This window comes from Haematobia irritans, chromosome 5, assembly GCF_050003625.1.
Source record: "Haematobia irritans isolate KBUSLIRL chromosome 5, ASM5000362v1, whole genome shotgun sequence".
Classification (NCBI taxonomy): domain Eukaryota; kingdom Metazoa; phylum Arthropoda; class Insecta; order Diptera; family Muscidae; genus Haematobia; species Haematobia irritans.
Window position 1 is genome coordinate 164,061,875 of NC_134401.1, and position 18,228 is coordinate 164,080,102.

Sequence of the window (18,228 nt, forward strand, 5' to 3'; positions counted from 1 at the left end):
GAACTGTCATTTTATCCCATTTTGAATTTCGACAATTTTTCCAAATTTTGCATAATAACAATGTCTTCAGTTTTTCTTTATTTCTTCAAATAATTCATAAGAATCAATTTACTCTTGGTATGTCATAAAATATTAAAATGGCTCTTCTAACAATAGTGATGAAAAATCATAATTCATACTATAAAAAATTAATTGCATCAATTAATTTCGTGATTGAAGAAAAAAATATTTTTTTGTGGTTCACTTTTTCGAGTTTAATAAATAGCGAACAATGTTTGTTGTATATATTATATATATTTTTTCTATAGAAATAAAATTTCGACAAAATTTTCTATAGAAATAAAATTTCGACAAAATTTTCTATAGAAATAAAATTTCGACAAAATTTTCTATAGAAATACAATTTTGACAAAATTTTCTATAGAAATAAAATTTTGCCAAAATTTTCTATAGAAGTAAAACTTTGACAAAACTATAGAAATAAAATTTTGACAAAATTTTCTATAGACATAAAATTTTGACAAAATTTTCTATAGAAATAAAATTTTGACAAAATTTTCTATAAAAATAAAATTTTGAAAAAATTTTCTATCGAAATAAAATTTTGACAAAACTTTCTATAGAAATCAAATTTTGACAAAACTTTCTATAGAAATCAAATTTTGACAACATTTTCTATAGAAATAAAACTTTGACAAAAAGTTCTATAGAAATAAAATTTTAACAAAACTTTCTACAGAAATAAAATTTTGACAACATTTTCTATAGAATTAAAACTTTGACAAAAAGTTCTATAGAAATAAAATTTTGACAAAATTTTCTACAGATATAATAGTTTGACAAAATTTTCTATAGAAATAAAATTTTGACAAAATTTTCTATAGACTGAAAACTGAAAGGCCGTATCTATTTTTCTAGGCTGTTAAACCTAAGCGATGTGGGCGAGCCTTTGGAAAATTCTGTGATGTTGACAACGATGAACGTCTATCGCGGACGGAATGGAGTAATTGTCTTTCGAAGGATGGGGTAAACCGTAAGTATTGTTATTATTTTTACAAAAACAAAAAACGGTAAATGCTCTCTATTTTAAGATATATACTGAGTAGTTTAAAATTTTTTAAAATATTACACTATTTGCATGATAATGATTTTGCAAATTATATTATTGTGGAGAAATTGGCAAATAATTGGCTTAATCGTTTTTTTGTTTACATAAAAAACATCAACATGTTAGGCCATTTACTAAACATGGGCCAAAAACATTACAACAATAACACAAAGCATCGCAAAAACAATAATGTCTTAAATTCGAACACGGCTTTTCATCATCAGCCTCCACCACCATCCACAAATTCCAAAACGCCCCACCAACACACGTCAGCCATTGCCACTACGACCACGAGTGTCCATCATATTAACAACAACAACATACACCATCATAACAATAATAATCATCAAAATCGTTTACGTCCAGATCCTTCTTATGAAGAAAATGAAAGTAATGCCGCTGATGATGATGATAGTAGTCAACATTCGGATTATGATGAGACCGAGTTCGACGACTTCGAAGATACATCTGGTTCATCCACCAATCTTCCATCTATATATAGTACGTACTCTGCATGTTTATAAATTAATAATTTTTAATTTTCAATCTTCTTTACGTTACAATACTTTTGATCTTTCTTCTATCGCCTATCTCTATAAACTATCTTCACATCTATTTTTCTAAGTATTTTCTCCATTGTATCTTAATTTTTATCGTCTCGTTTTCACGAGCATGGCATGTTTAATTCGGGGATTTTATAATAATTTAAATTTGTTTTATAAATTTTGGGAATTTTTTTCAAGTTTTAAATTCCCACTCTGAGGTATCCGCGAAAGAATCTGATATCGAATCAGATTGCTTGACAGACCAGGCGAATGCTTTGGAAGAACTTAAGGTTTGCATTGATTTCTATACAGTAAATTTCACAAAACAAATAATGGAAAACGTTTTCTTTATTTTCAACCAAAACAGCGTGGAAACAGTTTATTTTATGTACCGGATTGTACACCAGATGGTCGCTATCATCGGGTCCAATGTTATAACTCAACGCCCTATTGCTGGTGTGTCAATGAGGAGACCGGAAAGGATATACCAGATACATTGGTAAAGCATAGACGTCCTCAATGTGATTCCTCACTATATACAGAGACGAGACAAATGAAAGGTTGTCCCGATGAGCGAAAAATTATTTTCCTCAAAGATCTTAAAGAGTTTTTAAAAACGAAGATTATTGCCAGTTCTCATGTGAGGTAAGATGATCAAAAACTACATTCGTTAAAACAACAACGTATAAAAAATGTTGTCAAAATTTTATTTCTATAGAAAATGTTATCAAAATTTTATTTTTATAGGAAATTTTATCAAAATTGTATTTTTATTGGATATTTTGTCAAAATTTTATTTCTATAGAAAATTTTGTCAAAATGTTATTTCTATAGAAAATTTTGCCAAAATTTCATTTCTGTAGAAAACTTTGACAAAATTTCATTTCTATAGAAAATTTTGTCAAAATTTTATTTTTATAGGAAATTTTGTCAAAATCGTATTTCTATAGAATAGTTTGTCAAAATTTTATTTCTATAGAAAATTTTGTAAAAATTTTATTTCTATAAAAATTTTATTTCTATAGAAAATTTTATCAAAATTTTATTTCTATGGAAAATATTGTCAAAATTTCATTTCTGTAGAAAACTTTGTCAAAATTTCGTTTCTCTAGAAAATTTTGTCAAAATTTTATTTTTATAGGAAATTTTGTCAAAATTGTATTTCTATAGAATAGTTTGTCAAAATTTTATTTCTAAGAAAATTTTGTAAAAATTTTATTCTATAAAAATTTTGTCAAAATTGTATTTCTATAGAAAATTTTGTCAAAATTTTATTTCTATAGAAAATTTTGTCAAAATTTCATTTCTGTAGAAAACTTTGACAAAATTTCAATTCTATAGAAAATTTTGTCAAAATTTTATTTTTATTGGAAATTTTGTCAAAATTTTATTTCTATAGAAAATTTTGTCAAAATTTTATTTCTATAGAAAATTTTGTCAAAATTTCATTTCTGTAGAAAACTTTTCAAAATTTTATTTTTATAGGAAATTTTGTCAAAATTGTATTTCTGTAGAATAGTTTGTCAAAATTTTATTTCTATAGAAAATTTTGTAAAAATTTTATTTCTATAAAAATTTTGTAAAAATTTTATTTCTATAGAAAATTTTGTCAAAATTTTATTTCTATAGAAAATTTTGTCAAAATTTTATTTCTATAGAAAATTTTGTCAAAATTTTATTTTTATAGAAAATTTTGTCAAAATTGTATTTCTATAGAATAGTTTGTCAAAATTTTATTTCTATAGAAAATTTTGTAAAAAATTTATTTCTATAAACATTTTGTAACAATTTTATTTCTATACAAAATTTTGTCAAAATTTTATAGAAAATTTTGTCAAAATTTTATTTCTATAGAAAATTTTGTAAAAATTTATTTTTATAGAAAATTTTGTCAAAATTTTATTTCTATGGAAAATATTGTCAACATTTTATTTCAATAGGGAATTTTGGCAAAATTTTTATTTTATAGATGAAATGAGGAAATATATTGATTTACTTTAATATTCGTTTCGTTCTCCATTTCTAGTGCCAATACTACAAAATGGAGTTCGGAAGATGAGCGTATAGCAACATTAAGTTTTGTAATATTGGACAAAAATAAAAACAAAGCCTGGGAGCGCAAAGAATGGAAGACATTCAGAGAATTGGTGAATAGTGCTGTGTAAGTATTATTCTTAAAAACAAACTATGAAATTATTAATTTCATTTAATAATTCGTTATCATCAAAATTACTCGTTACAGTCCTTTGCGTAAATGTGGTCGCAAACTACCACGATATTGTGATCTTAATAGTGATAAGAAAATAACCCTTACCGAATGGCTAAATTGTTTGCAGGCACAGAAAGTAAATATGAGCAATATTTCCTCTAGTGCCCAAAATGATGCGAAGCAACAAAATTTCCCTTCAATAAGTATGCATGATCCTTAAACAAATATTCAAAAAACCAGTTGGTAATTAAATTTATTATTAATTTTACAGATAATCCAAGTTCTTCCAAGCCTCCTAGGTTAAGTGGATCAAATCCATTGGAACAGTATCTCAAAGATTAACTGTTTTTAGAAATATTATTTGATACGAAGAAATGGAAATCAATTTTCTCAACTCTCATTCACCATTGGATTGGACAAAGACCTTGGCGGTTTTCATGAAAAATATATCCAACATCCTATGTAAAAATAAATCCGATAATGGACCGAATGCTTGAATCTTTTTGTGATTATGTTGTGAATATATGCACAAATTATGGTTTGATCTTTAATTATCTCTCAATTCCATGTTTTTAAGTGCCATGCTGCAATTCCTTAAGGAACCCTATTGCAATGCTATACATTTATAGTTTCTGTTAGAAGAGAGAACGTTTTTTTCTAATGTTTCAGTTGAAAACTTAAAAAAAAATTAAAACCAATTTTAATCAGTTTATTTTTTTGTTGGTATCTTGTAAATAGATAGATATGCTATTGTAGTTTGTAAGATTTCTATTTATAATTTATTTTTAGTTCTTTTTTTAATTTAATATGTAAGCTTAAAAATGTAGCTGTGTAAATTCTTATTAAATACAACATAAACTTTGTAAATGAAGCTAATAAAGTACTACCGACCCATCAATACAGTTGATTAGTTCATTCCACTCCACATGTTGACACTCGAGCCAAAAATAATCTACCAACATTTGGAGAAAATTTTATCAAAACACTACCAAACAAAAAAAAAACTTGTTTTGCAAAATTTTATTTATGTAGAATTTGGTCTAAATTTTATTCCTTAATCAACAGAGGAAAAGTGTTTCTACAGAAAATGTTATCTAAATTTTATTTCTGTAGAAAATTTTGTCAAAATTTTATTTCTATAAAAAAATTTGTCAACATTTTATTTCTATAAAAAAATTGTATTTTATTTCTAAAGAAAATTTTGTGAGAATTTTATTTTTGTAGAAAATTTCATCAAAATTTTATTTTATTTGACCAATTTGTCAAAATTTTATTTCTATAGAAAATTTTGTCAAAATTTCTATAGAAAATTTTGTCAAAATTGTATTTCTATAGACAATTTTATTTCTATAGAAAATGTCAAAATTTTATTTCTATAGAAAATATCTGAAATACCTCTTAGTTGGAGAGGAATATTCTGTAAAATCTACCAAACAGTAAAAAATTTACCATTTTTGGTACGCATCAGACCATACTGAAACTATATTCATGTCATTACATCTTTCCAGTTTTCATTTTTTGCTCTCAATATGCCTGATTCCATGGTCACAAAAAACCTTTTGCGGGATGTTTTGATTTACTGTTTTTATTTCGAAAAAAAGTGAAACTGAATGGCGTCGATTACTTTCCGAAGCTTATCAGCCAAATTGTTCGAAGTTATAAGCTAAACCATTCCCATCGATTGAAACAAAAGCAAGGAAATTGGGTATCGTACGAGTTGAATCTGAGAGAGATGTCGAAGGGCGATTTTCTAAATTTGATTCTGTGTATAATAAAATTGGCTTCGTCCGACTTTTATTTGTTTTCTTTTCAGAATTAACTTCATCTGTGATTTCGTATATAAAATCTAACGGAGGGTATTTTATAATCGGAGTGTCCAACTTTTCCAAAATTAATTTTTATCTATTAGTTTTATTTTTTTATTTTAAAAGGATATAAAAATTATTATATTTAAATAAAGCTTTAAATATTTATAAAAATACATCATTTAATACATAATACTCTATAAAGGTCATATTGTAGGTTGAATAAATTTTTAAATTATTTAAAACGAACTCATAATGCCAGACCAATATTATTTCATTTTACCCATTGGCTCTTCTATCAAATGATTCGGTAAATTTGATCTAGCTACATGAATTTTCAATAGATACTTGGAAAGATAAACGAATAAGGCAAGCACTACTGTAGTGACTTGAATTATCACAAAATGTGATATGGATGAACCAATTTCCAGCCAAGATCCTTGATTCTTTACCAAAAATAAAAAATTCAAACCCATAACATCGCATATGATCAATAAACAAATAAATATGCTCTTTTCATTTTTCAATGCAAAAGGCGATAAAGCAAATATACTGGACATTATCAAGAGAAGTGGTATTATCAATTTAATTATAACCAAAATCATAATGACAAATGGTGAGAATGTGGTTAGAAAGCATCTTATGATATTGGGATCAAATGAACTTACCGATGCTATATTTCCAGTACCAAAAAATGAAAAGAATGTATACAAAATCATAACAAATGCATAACGAAAACTTTGTGACAATTGGACAGAATGGGATGAGTAGCTATTGATTGTAGAATAGTTAAATAGGGATTTGTCATCATCAATGGAAGATATGAGTTCTGTAAGTAATAATAATATAAAAAGTGCTTCATAAGATGTACAAAACATGCTATACAAGGAAGTTAATAAAAATATCATTCTTTCCAAACGATGTTTAAGTGATAATTTCAAAGATCTTAGTAGTGATACTAACACATAGACTAAATATGCCCAGGAAATTAATTGGGATATCAGAAATATTCCCATTTGTTGGGAATGCATATAAATACATATACACGCATTGGCCAAAGTTGTATATATTATTAGTCGGTCCCATATGGAAATGGCATTCTTCACTATATGTGATCTTACAATTGTAAGAAATATACCAAGCAATAGTAGACCATTATTGGAGTAACCTACTGAAATAGGCAATAATGGAAATACGCTTAAAGCTACAATTTGTAATAATTCTAAGAGAAACTTGGCTTTATTTCGATAGGCTTCTTTTTGGATTTTTTCAAAGAGAGTAAATAAAAGAAAACCCAAGGAAATTGCTCGTCTTTCAAAAAAGGTATAGACCAATAGCTCCGAGCATGTGACTAATAACAATACCTGCTTGGTATTGAAAATTATACAAAAATTGCCCCTTTTAGATACAATAAAATAATACCACACTGCCACTGGCAGCAAAAGATAAAAACTTACAACTAAAGCTAATTTCTGCAGCATACAAAAACTTAGGACTAGGAGACCTAGGCCCAACATTAACATTTCATTTCCCCTTGCTGTTTGTTTTGATCGCTTTGGTACTCTATAATCAACCACCAATAAAGATATTAATTGTGCCAAAAATCCTATAATAGTTGCCGCTGTGGCCAGTAATAATAGCCATCGATAATAACCAAAATAATACTCAATTCCGTGTAAAGCTGCCCTCATTAAATCATTAGTTCCCTTTAACGCATTTGAAAAAGACTTGGCATTTGCTTGATTTTCAATAGTTTCCTGTAATTCTCCTATATCCGTAGAATATTTTGGCAGAAAGGATGCCAACCATCCTTGTTCATGTTGTTGAAGCAAACGTTTATATTGTTCAACTAATTGTAGCGCATTATTATGGGTTGCTTGAAATCTATATTCTATGGATGCGTTTAGAAATTCATGCGGTAAGATACCGAAATTATTCATGGGTGTAGCTATGCCCAATAAAGCCGACATTAACGGAGCCATTTGAGCCTGTTCTACACGATATAAGGGTCTCGATATGTTACCATCCAATTGATATTGTTCATTTGTATCGTAAGGTTTAGAATTTACACCAGCACCCCAAATAAAGAAAGGTGTTTCAGTTTCGTATTTTCCTCCAGCTCCATGAGATCCTAAAACCAAGTGAAAAATGTTATTAAAGAAAATACATAACATTAATTCTCAAAATTACCTGCATTGGTCATTCCATGATCGGATGTCAACACATATACCGTCTTTTCATCTTGAAATGTGGCCTCAAATAGGTCATACATTCGGGTTATTTCCTTTTCTGTGTACAAAAGGTTTTCTAGAAATAAATCTGTCCCAGGTTTATGCACATGACCAGCAGTGTCCAAGCCCAATAAATGTAAAAAGAATATTGTTTGTTCCTCCTGCTTCAATTCTTGATATTTTCTAGCTAATAGCTTCTTAACACGCTGAAAGACCCATTGATCCAATTCATAAGTTTTTTCTTTCCCCGAAAAATCCAATTCATGCGAATAAGAATCGAAAAACATGCGATCTTCATCGTCCTTAGTTAATCTTGAAAATATATGGAGCACATCATTAGCTCCCCAAGCATAGGTTTTTCGACTACGGTTGAACACCGTATCAAATCCAATGGGATTTTCTTTCCATCCTCTGGTTACAGCAGAGGGGTCTTCATAGAGGCCAGCTATAAGCGCTATATGACCTGGTCGGGATTCTGTCGGGACGCGGGTATGTGAAACACCCACTAAACTATTGTCCACATTCAGTATCAGCTTCTTCAAGTTAGGAATGTCAGCACAATTGTCATGGAAAAACGATTCCGCTCTCAGACCGTCAGTAACAAATAGAACTAGACGTTTTGCCGGTGGTTGAATGTTGTGAGATGGAAATTGAGGTTGTAATCCTGTTATAACTGGAGACCGGAAATATATAACGAATATAGATCCTAGTAAAAGGATGTGTAACACTACGGAATATATAATCCACATCACGATTCTGGGAATATTGTCAACTTTGAAAATATCATTACGATATTCTGACGATAACTTGACGATATTCTGACGATATCTAAAAGAAAATAGGGCAAACAGATTAGACGTGAAAACTATTCTCCTAATTAGCCCCAGAAAAAGACATTACTTACATTAGATGTTTTAGATGGTGCTGCAGAAACAATATCTGAATATGACCACCTATTTGTAAGGTCCAACTTATCGGGATTATATGTAGAAATACCCAAATTTCCAATGGATAGAATTCGCTTATATTTTCCTTTCCAGGAATGTTTTGTTACAAGAAAACATTCCAAATCAATGCTCTCTTTGGGAGGCAAATTCCAAATTCAGTTCAGTAACCTCCTCTTCCTCCTGCTACTCTTTTGCTTCTATATGTAAATTTTCAATAACAAACAATTTTTTTAATCTGCAATGAAAAGCAAATGAAAGAAAACATTGGCGATAAAGAAAAAAACAAAAAACAACAACAAGACTCCAGATCCCCAACATTTGACTCATCATCATATGGTCTTTGTCCCACATGGGCTGTTAACCTAAGTTTTGTGTACCGTGTTATGAGATTTGTCATGTAACATGATGATGTGATATGACATATAACATGACATATTTAATGTGATTTGTCATGTAACTTGACATATATATGTATATATCGTCATATGAAATCAAAAAAGACGTAAGTTACATAAAATTTTAAATCGACTTTTTTAACTGATTACTATGCACCGCATCAAAAAACACGTATCTGCAAAGTTTTAAAAAAATTACAATTTTATTAAATTAAATTATAAAATCCGTAACAAGAAAGCGCAAGGAACTGCAAGAAAGTCTCTTGCTTCTCCTGTAAAATGTTTGCAGTTTGCAATGTAAGTTACGTCTTTTTTCATTTCATATGACGATATAATAATAATAATACCCGCGCTGTTGAGTTGAGTTGAGTTTTGAGTTTTGAAAAAAGAATAAATAAATTTAAAAAAATGTATCGATGTGTTATTCCAAACTGTCCCTCATGGACTAGTGCAAACGGTTTAAATTTTAACCTTTATAGGTTTGGTACGTATCGGAATGAGTGGGTTGATGCCCTTAAGGATGTTCTGCCAAACTTGGAGTTGAAAAAAAATAGTCGGATATGTTCATTGCACTTTGATGGGGTGCCAAGTATATACAATCCGATATTGCCCACATTATTATTAAATAATTTGATTGGTGAGTATTGCATGAATTTCAATTCCCTCGTTTTACGTCGTCAAATTTTTTGTTCCATGCCCCAAACTTAATGTTATTATATATACAAACACATACACAGAAAAAAATATTACCAAATTATTTTCAATTACAAAATTAATTGGAGTTGGAAATTTTTTCAATAAATCAATGTCTTAAATATGTTTTTATTAATAAATGAAAATACAATGAAAACAAAAATGAAAAGCGAAAATAATAATAAAACATAAAACAAATAACAACAAACTTTAATAATTCAGCAAATATAACAAAACTAAAACAAAACAAAATTGAAAATGAAAAAACAAAATAAGTTAAAAAATTAAAATTAAACTCATAAAACATATAATAACATAAAACAAAACATAACATAATAAAACATCATAAAAAAAAAATACATACAAATAAATTTGAAATATTAAATTGTATTAATGGAATGAAAACGAACGGCCTGTAATGCAAATAGAAATGTGATTTTTAGCAAGATGGCATATAGTTTGGGGTATGTTAGTATGGGCAGTGGGGTTAATTTCTATGCATGAAATAAATAACTTCACTATTACTATATAAAGTTATATTTTTGCCTTTAATTCAAGTCAGAATGTTATGTTACTTTTATTTTCTTTTCTAGAAGATGAAGATGAACCCGAAACCATTGTGGAGGAACACATGCCGCCAGAGATAGTTATGGGAGGAGAAGAAGAAGAAGTGGCATTGGACATTCCATCACCTGATATGGAAATGGATACATCATGTGTATCACAAACCCAAGGTAATTATACACTAACTAACAACTCTTAGTTATATTTTAATAATTGATTAATTCATATAGACGAGGAGAATAGTATTAAAGCCTATTACTTCTTGAACCACCACTACCCTTGTCCTGGGGTTTTCAATTTGAATATTACTCTTCCTAAAGAAGAAATTTTAAAAAGAAGATTGTTCAAATTTGCCGACGAGGGCATCTGTAACAATTATATAAAAGAATTGAAAAACATAACTCAAAATATGGCACCATCAGAAAAAGAAATTTGTATTTCTTTCGATGAACTTTATATAACTGTTGGTGGATTTAACACTGAAAGGGTAATTGTATTTAATATGCATGGCATTGTCAGCGGATGGCAGATGTTGCTCTGCTATTTTAAAACCAAAAAGGGTTTAAAACCAAGCTGTCTTACGGATATGATACGAACTGCAGTTACTACAAGTGAAAAAATTGGATTTTACGTGCAGTGCATAACGTGCGACCAATTCAAATCGAATGTGTCGTTTCAAATATATTGTTGTATTACCGATGAAAATGGAGCATCATACATAAAACCCGAAATTTTTAAAGCTCATAGAGTGTACTTGGTGTACGACATGTGTCACTTGATGGACAACATTAGAAAATATTGTCTAAATAATAATCTCTGCCGTGATATGGAATACACAGACCAAATAGAGGCGAGACTGTTAAGAATAAAAGATATTCGACGAGAATGTTTCGACAAAAAAAAAATTACGATTACGGACACAGTGTTGGAACATATAATATGTTAAAAAGCTTCTTTTCGCCGAACAGTGTAAATTGCTTGCAGATATTAGTAACAGAATATACGAATCCACCACAAAGTTTGCTTAAAATCAAGCGTTTTTTTTGAAGAAATGTGCGAAATGTTAAATGAGACTAACATCGTATCAAAAGAAGCACAATTGAGTCGCACTGCCGATGAAAGAAACGTATTTAATATGTTCAAAGATTACTTCCAAAACGAAATTTTGGAAGAAACATTAGCATTAGACGCTGTTAAAGGCATAATAACCACAATGGCTGGTTTCAATGCTATTTCAAATATAATTTTTGAAAAATATGCTAATGTAGAAGTTATTAATGTTGGATCAGTGTCAACCCAATATTTGGAAGCGATTTTCCATGACTTTCGAACATGCACTTTGCGGTCAACACTAGAGTACAAAGATTTTAAATTACTCTTTGGTAGATACCAAACTTTTTTCATTGTCAACAAAATAGTTTGTAAGAATTTGCCATATATAACAAGTGAAATATTTGAATTTGAAAAAGCCTTTTACGGCGTACAAGAAGACGAAGAAGATGAAGGAGAAGAAGAAGAATTATAAGATAATAAAAATAAATAATAATAAGTACAACTACATCTACTAATTATTAGTAAGGAAAACGGGATTGGGGTATGTATATATCTACACTACACTTACTTATTCTGAGTCAGAATCTGGTTCACCATATTTGGCCTTTAAGGCCTTATATTTACTGCTTATTTCTAAAAATTGCTTCTGATAATCAATTTCGATGTTGATATCTAGCAATTTAGTGATTCTTTGTTTCATAGCTTTGATTAAAAAGTCTGCATCCGGCCACCATTTGGCACGCACCTCTTCTTCATGCTGCCCTGTTCTCAAGATAATGCGCCGAGGGCTTTGCGGTAAAGACCTCTGGACTTGACCTTAGCTTTCTAAGGAAAGCCAGAGTGAGCTTTAGCGATTGGTCGGCTTTTAATACTAAAATTAAATTTAAATTTATGGTACTATGATTTGAAAGGATGGATTCATTTGAATTACCCGGCAAATGACGGTTTCTTCGTTCCTCATCAAGCTTAGCTCTTTTGCATGATTCATACTAAAAATCGAAAAATCCAAAAAACAAAACATATAAATTTTATGGAAGGATTCGTCAGTAGTACTAAGCACGTTTTCGCGGAATGATTTGAGCATAACTTAGTACTAAGGCCCTGTCACATACTACATATCTGCCAAATGCGACACTGGGATGGGAATTGGGAAAGGTACTACGTTTTCGCGGAAGATTATTTTGCACGAAGATGGGTTTGAGACCCTATTTACGGAGAAACGAACTTACTCGACTCGAGACTAGAGGTGTGCACGTGAGTAATATTTTACTCACGCTCACGCACACTCACGAAAAGAAAATAAAATTTGTATTCACGCACACTCACGCACGAAAACGTCGTGACTCACAAAAAATACCGTGACTCACGAAAAATACCGTGAATCACGAAAAATATCGTGACTCACGTATAATTTTATGATTATTTACCTTACCGAAGTGTCTGAAAACATGAGCATTATTAAATCGAGAGTGTAATTCATTACTCACGCACACTCACGAAGATATTATTTTCGTGACTCACGACTCACGCGCGAATCACAAAAATTTTCGTGAGTCACGACAATTTCGTGTCACGTGCACACCTCTACTCGAGACGAACATGAACAGGCAGTTAGTATGATACGGCCCGCAAATACGACACTGGGCGGGCACTGGGATTGGTATTGGGAATTGGAATTATTGCAAAATTAATTCTACTTACGGTCGGCTCCGGCTCCGATGATGACATTTTATTGACATTTATATGCCAGGGAGGGTACTCAGTTTTAATATTAATATTAATTATTATTATTTTGCATTATTAATTATTTTGCAAAAGTTTTATTTTTTGTGTGATTTTGTATGTATGCACAGCTTGGTATATATAAGGGATCAGGGATGGTTAATGCTCTGCTCAGCGTTGCCACTACGAATTTTTATTTCGACGGCAAAAATGTTGTCATCTGGGAGGTGACAACATTTCGACCGACGGCAAAAATGTTGTCATCTGGGAGGTGGCAACATTTCGACCGACGGCAAAAATGTTGTCATCTGGGAGGTGACAACATTTCGACCGACGGCAAAAATGTTGTCATCTGGGAGGTGGCAACATTTCGACCGACGGCAAAAATGTTGTCATCTGGGAGGTGGCAACATTTCGGCCGACGGCAAAAATGTTGTCATCTGGGAGGTGGCAACATTTCGGCCGACGGCAAAAATGTTGTCATCTGGGAGGTGACAACATTTCGATCCGCATGTGAAAAACAGCACTGTTCACACACACTTGTCAAATTAAGTACAAGGCATCAAAAAAAGTGGTGCAGAAGCACCGGCTACGCTGTAAAAAAAATTCAAAATTCAAATTCAAAACAACAGCAAAAGACAACTTTTCACCAATACTTTACGGAAATTGATTTTCATGTCTCAAATTCTATTTCCTATTTCCTATAATGTAATCCTGTTATAACCGGAGACCGGAAATATATAACGAATATAGATCCTAGTAAAAAAGGGCATGTGAATGTCAGATGGTCGATGGACTGCGCTTCTGTACACATATCCTTTTGGGAATATTGTCAACTTTGACTTTCAATTAGAAGTGGCGATATCATTTATACAAATTTTCTTCTTCTTCTTCTTCTGGACGATTGCAATGAATCGTCGTGTTCCACCAGCTGATGGAATTAAAAAGTGGCCTGAGACACCAGGTCTATGTTGCCACCTTTATGGGATTCATAATAGATGGGGTCCATTGGTATTTATATATAAAATTGTGTTGGGTTCTCATCAAATGGTCATATCAGAATATTGTGTCCAAGTAGAATCGATAAAGAATTCTGTAAATTCTATCGTCATCTTTTTTAAGTAATTCTTGTATGGTAAAATTGCCAGCATCAATTTGGTTGAGGCTGTTTATTAATAGATTTCGCCCTTGGTGGCTTACCAAAGGGCATGTGAATGTCAGATGGTCGATGGACTGCGCTGCCCCACAATCACATCTATTTGTATCAATAGGGCTGTTTTCTTTTTGCACTGATTACAACTTTTGTATGGCAATTGTTGCACTGGTGTTCTATCCAGAACATCTATCAGTGCAAGTCGCACCAGAGTCACCATGACATGCGAATTTTGTAGTTGTCAAAATATGAGTTGGCAACTAAAGTAACACTCGGAAAGGAACACATCTCAAGTGAATGTCACATACAGAAAAGAAGAAGAAACGAACATGGATAAATGGTAAAAAGTAAATAAACAAATACTAATTTGTTTGGATTTTGCGTTAAGGTGGGTATTAAGTTCGAGTTTAGCCGCTAAATCCGTCGTTTTGTAACGATTACGTTCCTTTACTAATCCATTTTAAGGAATACAAACTCAATATAAATTGCAGCAAATATACATCGGTTCTCCTTCCTAGTTTTACGACTGTATGTATGTATGTATGTCCGTAAAAAAAATTAAATAGGGTTGTCAATGTTGACAAAAAAAAATTGCAAAATAGCACTTATTTCACGGGCTAACTTTGTGGAGGACGGACATAGATATCTAAAATTTTTGTGATTCAATCACGAAATTAATCGACCCAACTAACCTTTTAATTGAATGTCTTCAATCACGAAAATGATAGTATCAATCACAGTTTTAATTGGACATAGAAAAACTTGATTAGAAAAAAATTAATTGATTTCATTAGCAAATTTCAATTAATTTTTTAATTGATTCAATTAAAACTTTAAATGATGTTGATTGAAAAACGCAATTAATTTTTTTAATAAAAAAAAGGTAACTATTTTCAATTACTTTCTGAATTGGATTAGAGTTTTTATTTGGATTAACAATTGATTGTTTGAAATATATTTTTAATTCAGAATTTTAAACTTTTCACTCATTGACTTAATTAACTTAATGTTATGATCTTGATTAAAAAGTTAATTGCATCAAATAATTTATTAATAACAAAATTCCAAACTTCACTTGACTTTTTAATTAGAAATATTTTAGTGATATCTTTTCCTGTGTGTATATTAGGGTGGCTCGAAACCAAAAATGAAATTCACTTTTTTCCTTTCATCCAACAGGACCTCCGCAACAGTGGATGACATTCTTTGCTGAAGTTTCTATGCAATCCATGGTGGAGGGTACATAAGATTCGGCCTGGCCGAACTTAAAGCCGTATATACTTGTTAATTTTCTTCGGATGAAATATATTTATATCTTTTTAGGATCGTTTTTAACAAATTGAAACCTAAACTTTTTTGCCATGTTTCTTCCATTATATTAGCATTTTATTTATTATACATATTTCTTTATATCCATATTTGTACTTAATAAATACATACATACATACATATGTTCTCGCATTGTTATAATTATACCACCATTTTCATGAAGCTCCGTTAGCTAAAGAACTTTAAAATGTTGCCTAAATATAACATACGCCAGTTAACAACTTAACTGTCGAAAATTTTTCAGTTTAGATTTTTCTTTCTGTTAACTGAAAGTTAAATCCTAACGAAGCTAAATGAAAATGGCCGTAAATTGTAATTTATTCATTTTTAGGAGTCAATGAAAAACAAGTATATACGGCCGTAAGTTCGGCCAGGCCGAATCTTATGTACCCTCCACCATGGATTGCGTAGAAACTTCTACGAAAGACTGTCATCCACAATCGAATTACTTGGGTTGTGGTATCTTAAAACTTCTTAACATCGTTTTCTAAATTGTGAGTTAGTCCATACGTGGTATATATTAGACAAAAAAGTTATGTATAGTTAAGTCTACAAATAATTACAAATCGATATGGACTTTTTGCACGGTACGTAGAGAGCCAGAATTGAAATATGGGGGTCGCTTATATGGGGGCTATATGCAATTATGAACTTGATATGGACCAATTTTTGTGTGATTGGAAATCGATTTATCTGAGGGATATATAACTATAGACCGATATGGACCTAGTTAGGCATGGTTGTTAACGACCCTATACTAGCACAATGTACCAAATTTCAACTCACTCGGATGAAATTTGCTCCTCCAAGAGGCTCCAAAACCAAATCTCGGGATCGGTTTATATGGGGCTATATATGATTATGGACTCATATGGACCACTTTTGGCATGGTTGTTAAATATCATATACTTGCACCACGTACCAAATTTCAACCAGATCGGATGAATTTTGCTTCTCCAAAAGGCACCGGAGGTCAAATCTGGGGATCGGTTTATATGGGAGCTATATATAATTATGGGCTGATAGGAACCAATTCCTGCATGGTTGTTGGATACCATATACTAACATCACGTACCAAATTTCAACCGAATGAGAAGAATTTTGCTCTTCCAAGGGGCTCTGGAGGTCAAATCTGGGGATCGGTTTATATGGGGCCTATATATAATTATGGACCGATATCGACCAATTTTTGCATGGGAGTTTGAGGCCATATATTAACACCACGTACCAAATTTCAACTGAATCAGATGAATTTTGGTCTTCCAAGAGGCTCCGGAGGTCAAATCTGGTGATCGGTTTATATGGGGGCTATATATAATTATGGACCGATGTGGACCAATTTTTGCATGGATGTTAGAGACCATATACTAACACCATGTACCAAATTTCAGCCGGTTCGGATGAAATTTGCTTCTCTTAGATGCCTCGCAAGCCAAATCGGGGGATCGGTTTATATGGGGGCTATATATAATTAAGGACCGATGTGGACCAATTTTTGCATGGTTGTTAGAGACCATATTCTAACACCATGTACCAAATTTCAGACGGATCGGATGAAATTTGCTTCTCTTAGAGGACTCGCAAGCCAAATTTGGGGGTCCGTTTATATGGGGGCAATACGTAAAAGTGGACCGATATGGCCCATTTGCAATACCATCCGACCTACATCAATAACAACTACTTGTGCCAAATTTCAAGTCGATAGCTTGTTTCGTTCGGAAGTTAGCGTGATTTAAACAGACGGACGGACTGATATGCTCAGATTGACTCAGAATTTCACCACGACCCAGAATATATATACTTTATGGGGTCTTAGAGCAATATTTCGATGGGTTACAAACGGAATGACAAAGTTAATATACCCCCCATCCTATGGTGGAGTGTATACAAAAAAAAAAAAATAAATAGAATAAAATAAAATAAATATTGTAAATAGTTTATAAATTTAAAATTGTTAAGAAATTCAGATCTGTTTTGTGAGAAACACGGATTTATTAAATATTTACGTTTTCTTTGTGTTAATTTTTTCCTGTTTTTAGTTAGATTAACAAACGTACACAAAAAATTATTAGAGTTGAAACTTTCTCAAAACACAATATTCCCATTAAGTTTAAATTGGCTTTAGTAACCCAGAGGGTTCACTGATTTTGAGTGTTTGGCGAAAATAGTATTTTTAATGGTTACTTTTCGTTAATAGGTGGCTTAGCACATTCTATACATCAACATCGGTACAAACAACAATCGATCGTTTTTTGAATAATTCCTTGTCTACGTCTGGATGTTTTTGCAATTGAATACCAAGTGTGTCATCATTCTCCAAAGCAACAAATATGCGACCAGATACGATAATTCGGATTGTTGAAGACCACCATTATGCCCAATGAGTGCCACACAAAAGACAATTGAGTATTACAAGTTTGCATTCCATTTTCAAATGAATACTTCCATTGGAATATCCGAAATTATTTTAGCTT

The 18,228-nt window shown here is 31.3% G+C and overlaps 3 protein-coding genes across 6 annotated transcripts in view; 2 read left to right on the forward strand and 1 right to left on the reverse strand.

Annotated features, from left to right (window-relative positions):
• The window catches only part of magu (SPARC related modular calcium binding-like protein magu), a 38,927-nt gene extending 34,167 nt beyond the window's left edge, over nucleotides 1–4,760 (forward strand). For 3 of the 4 annotated variants that reach the window (XM_075313819.1, XM_075313821.1, XM_075313820.1), the window contains exons 5-11: nucleotides 919–1,033; nucleotides 1,475–1,609; nucleotides 1,852–1,943; nucleotides 2,021–2,298; nucleotides 3,680–3,814; nucleotides 3,896–4,065; nucleotides 4,134–4,760. In XM_075313819.1, the coding sequence (XP_075169934.1) occupies nucleotides 919–1,033; nucleotides 1,475–1,609; nucleotides 1,852–1,943; nucleotides 2,021–2,298; nucleotides 3,680–3,814; nucleotides 3,896–4,065; nucleotides 4,134–4,204 (996 nt within the window). In that variant the 3' untranslated portion in view covers nucleotides 4,205–4,760. The remainder of the gene's footprint in view (nucleotides 1–918; nucleotides 1,034–1,474; nucleotides 1,610–1,851; nucleotides 1,944–2,020; nucleotides 2,299–3,679; nucleotides 3,815–3,895; nucleotides 4,066–4,133) is intronic. The other variant, XM_075313822.1, reaches the window with a different exon arrangement.
• A 993-nt stretch (nucleotides 4,761–5,753) lies between these two features.
• PIG-N (Phosphatidylinositol glycan anchor biosynthesis class N) lies at nucleotides 5,754–9,074 on the reverse strand. The gene is made up of 3 exons (XM_075313818.1): nucleotides 8,803–9,074; nucleotides 7,858–8,726; nucleotides 5,754–7,798 (listed from the first exon to the last, which is right to left on the reverse strand). The coding sequence occupies exons 2-3, from the start codon at nucleotides 8,645–8,647 to the stop codon at nucleotides 5,937–5,939; spliced, it is 2,652 nt and encodes an 883-aa protein (XP_075169933.1). The 5' UTR covers nucleotides 8,648–8,726; nucleotides 8,803–9,074; the 3' UTR covers nucleotides 5,754–5,936.
• A 328-nt stretch (nucleotides 9,075–9,402) lies between these two features.
• LOC142240485 (uncharacterized) lies at nucleotides 9,403–11,979 on the forward strand. The gene is made up of 3 exons (XM_075312185.1): nucleotides 9,403–9,877; nucleotides 10,527–10,667; nucleotides 10,728–11,979. The coding sequence occupies exons 1-3, from the start codon at nucleotides 9,649–9,651 to the stop codon at nucleotides 11,441–11,443; spliced, it is 1,086 nt and encodes a 361-aa protein (XP_075168300.1). The 5' UTR covers nucleotides 9,403–9,648; the 3' UTR covers nucleotides 11,444–11,979.
• The last annotated feature ends 6,249 nt before the right edge of the window (nucleotides 11,980–18,228 follow it).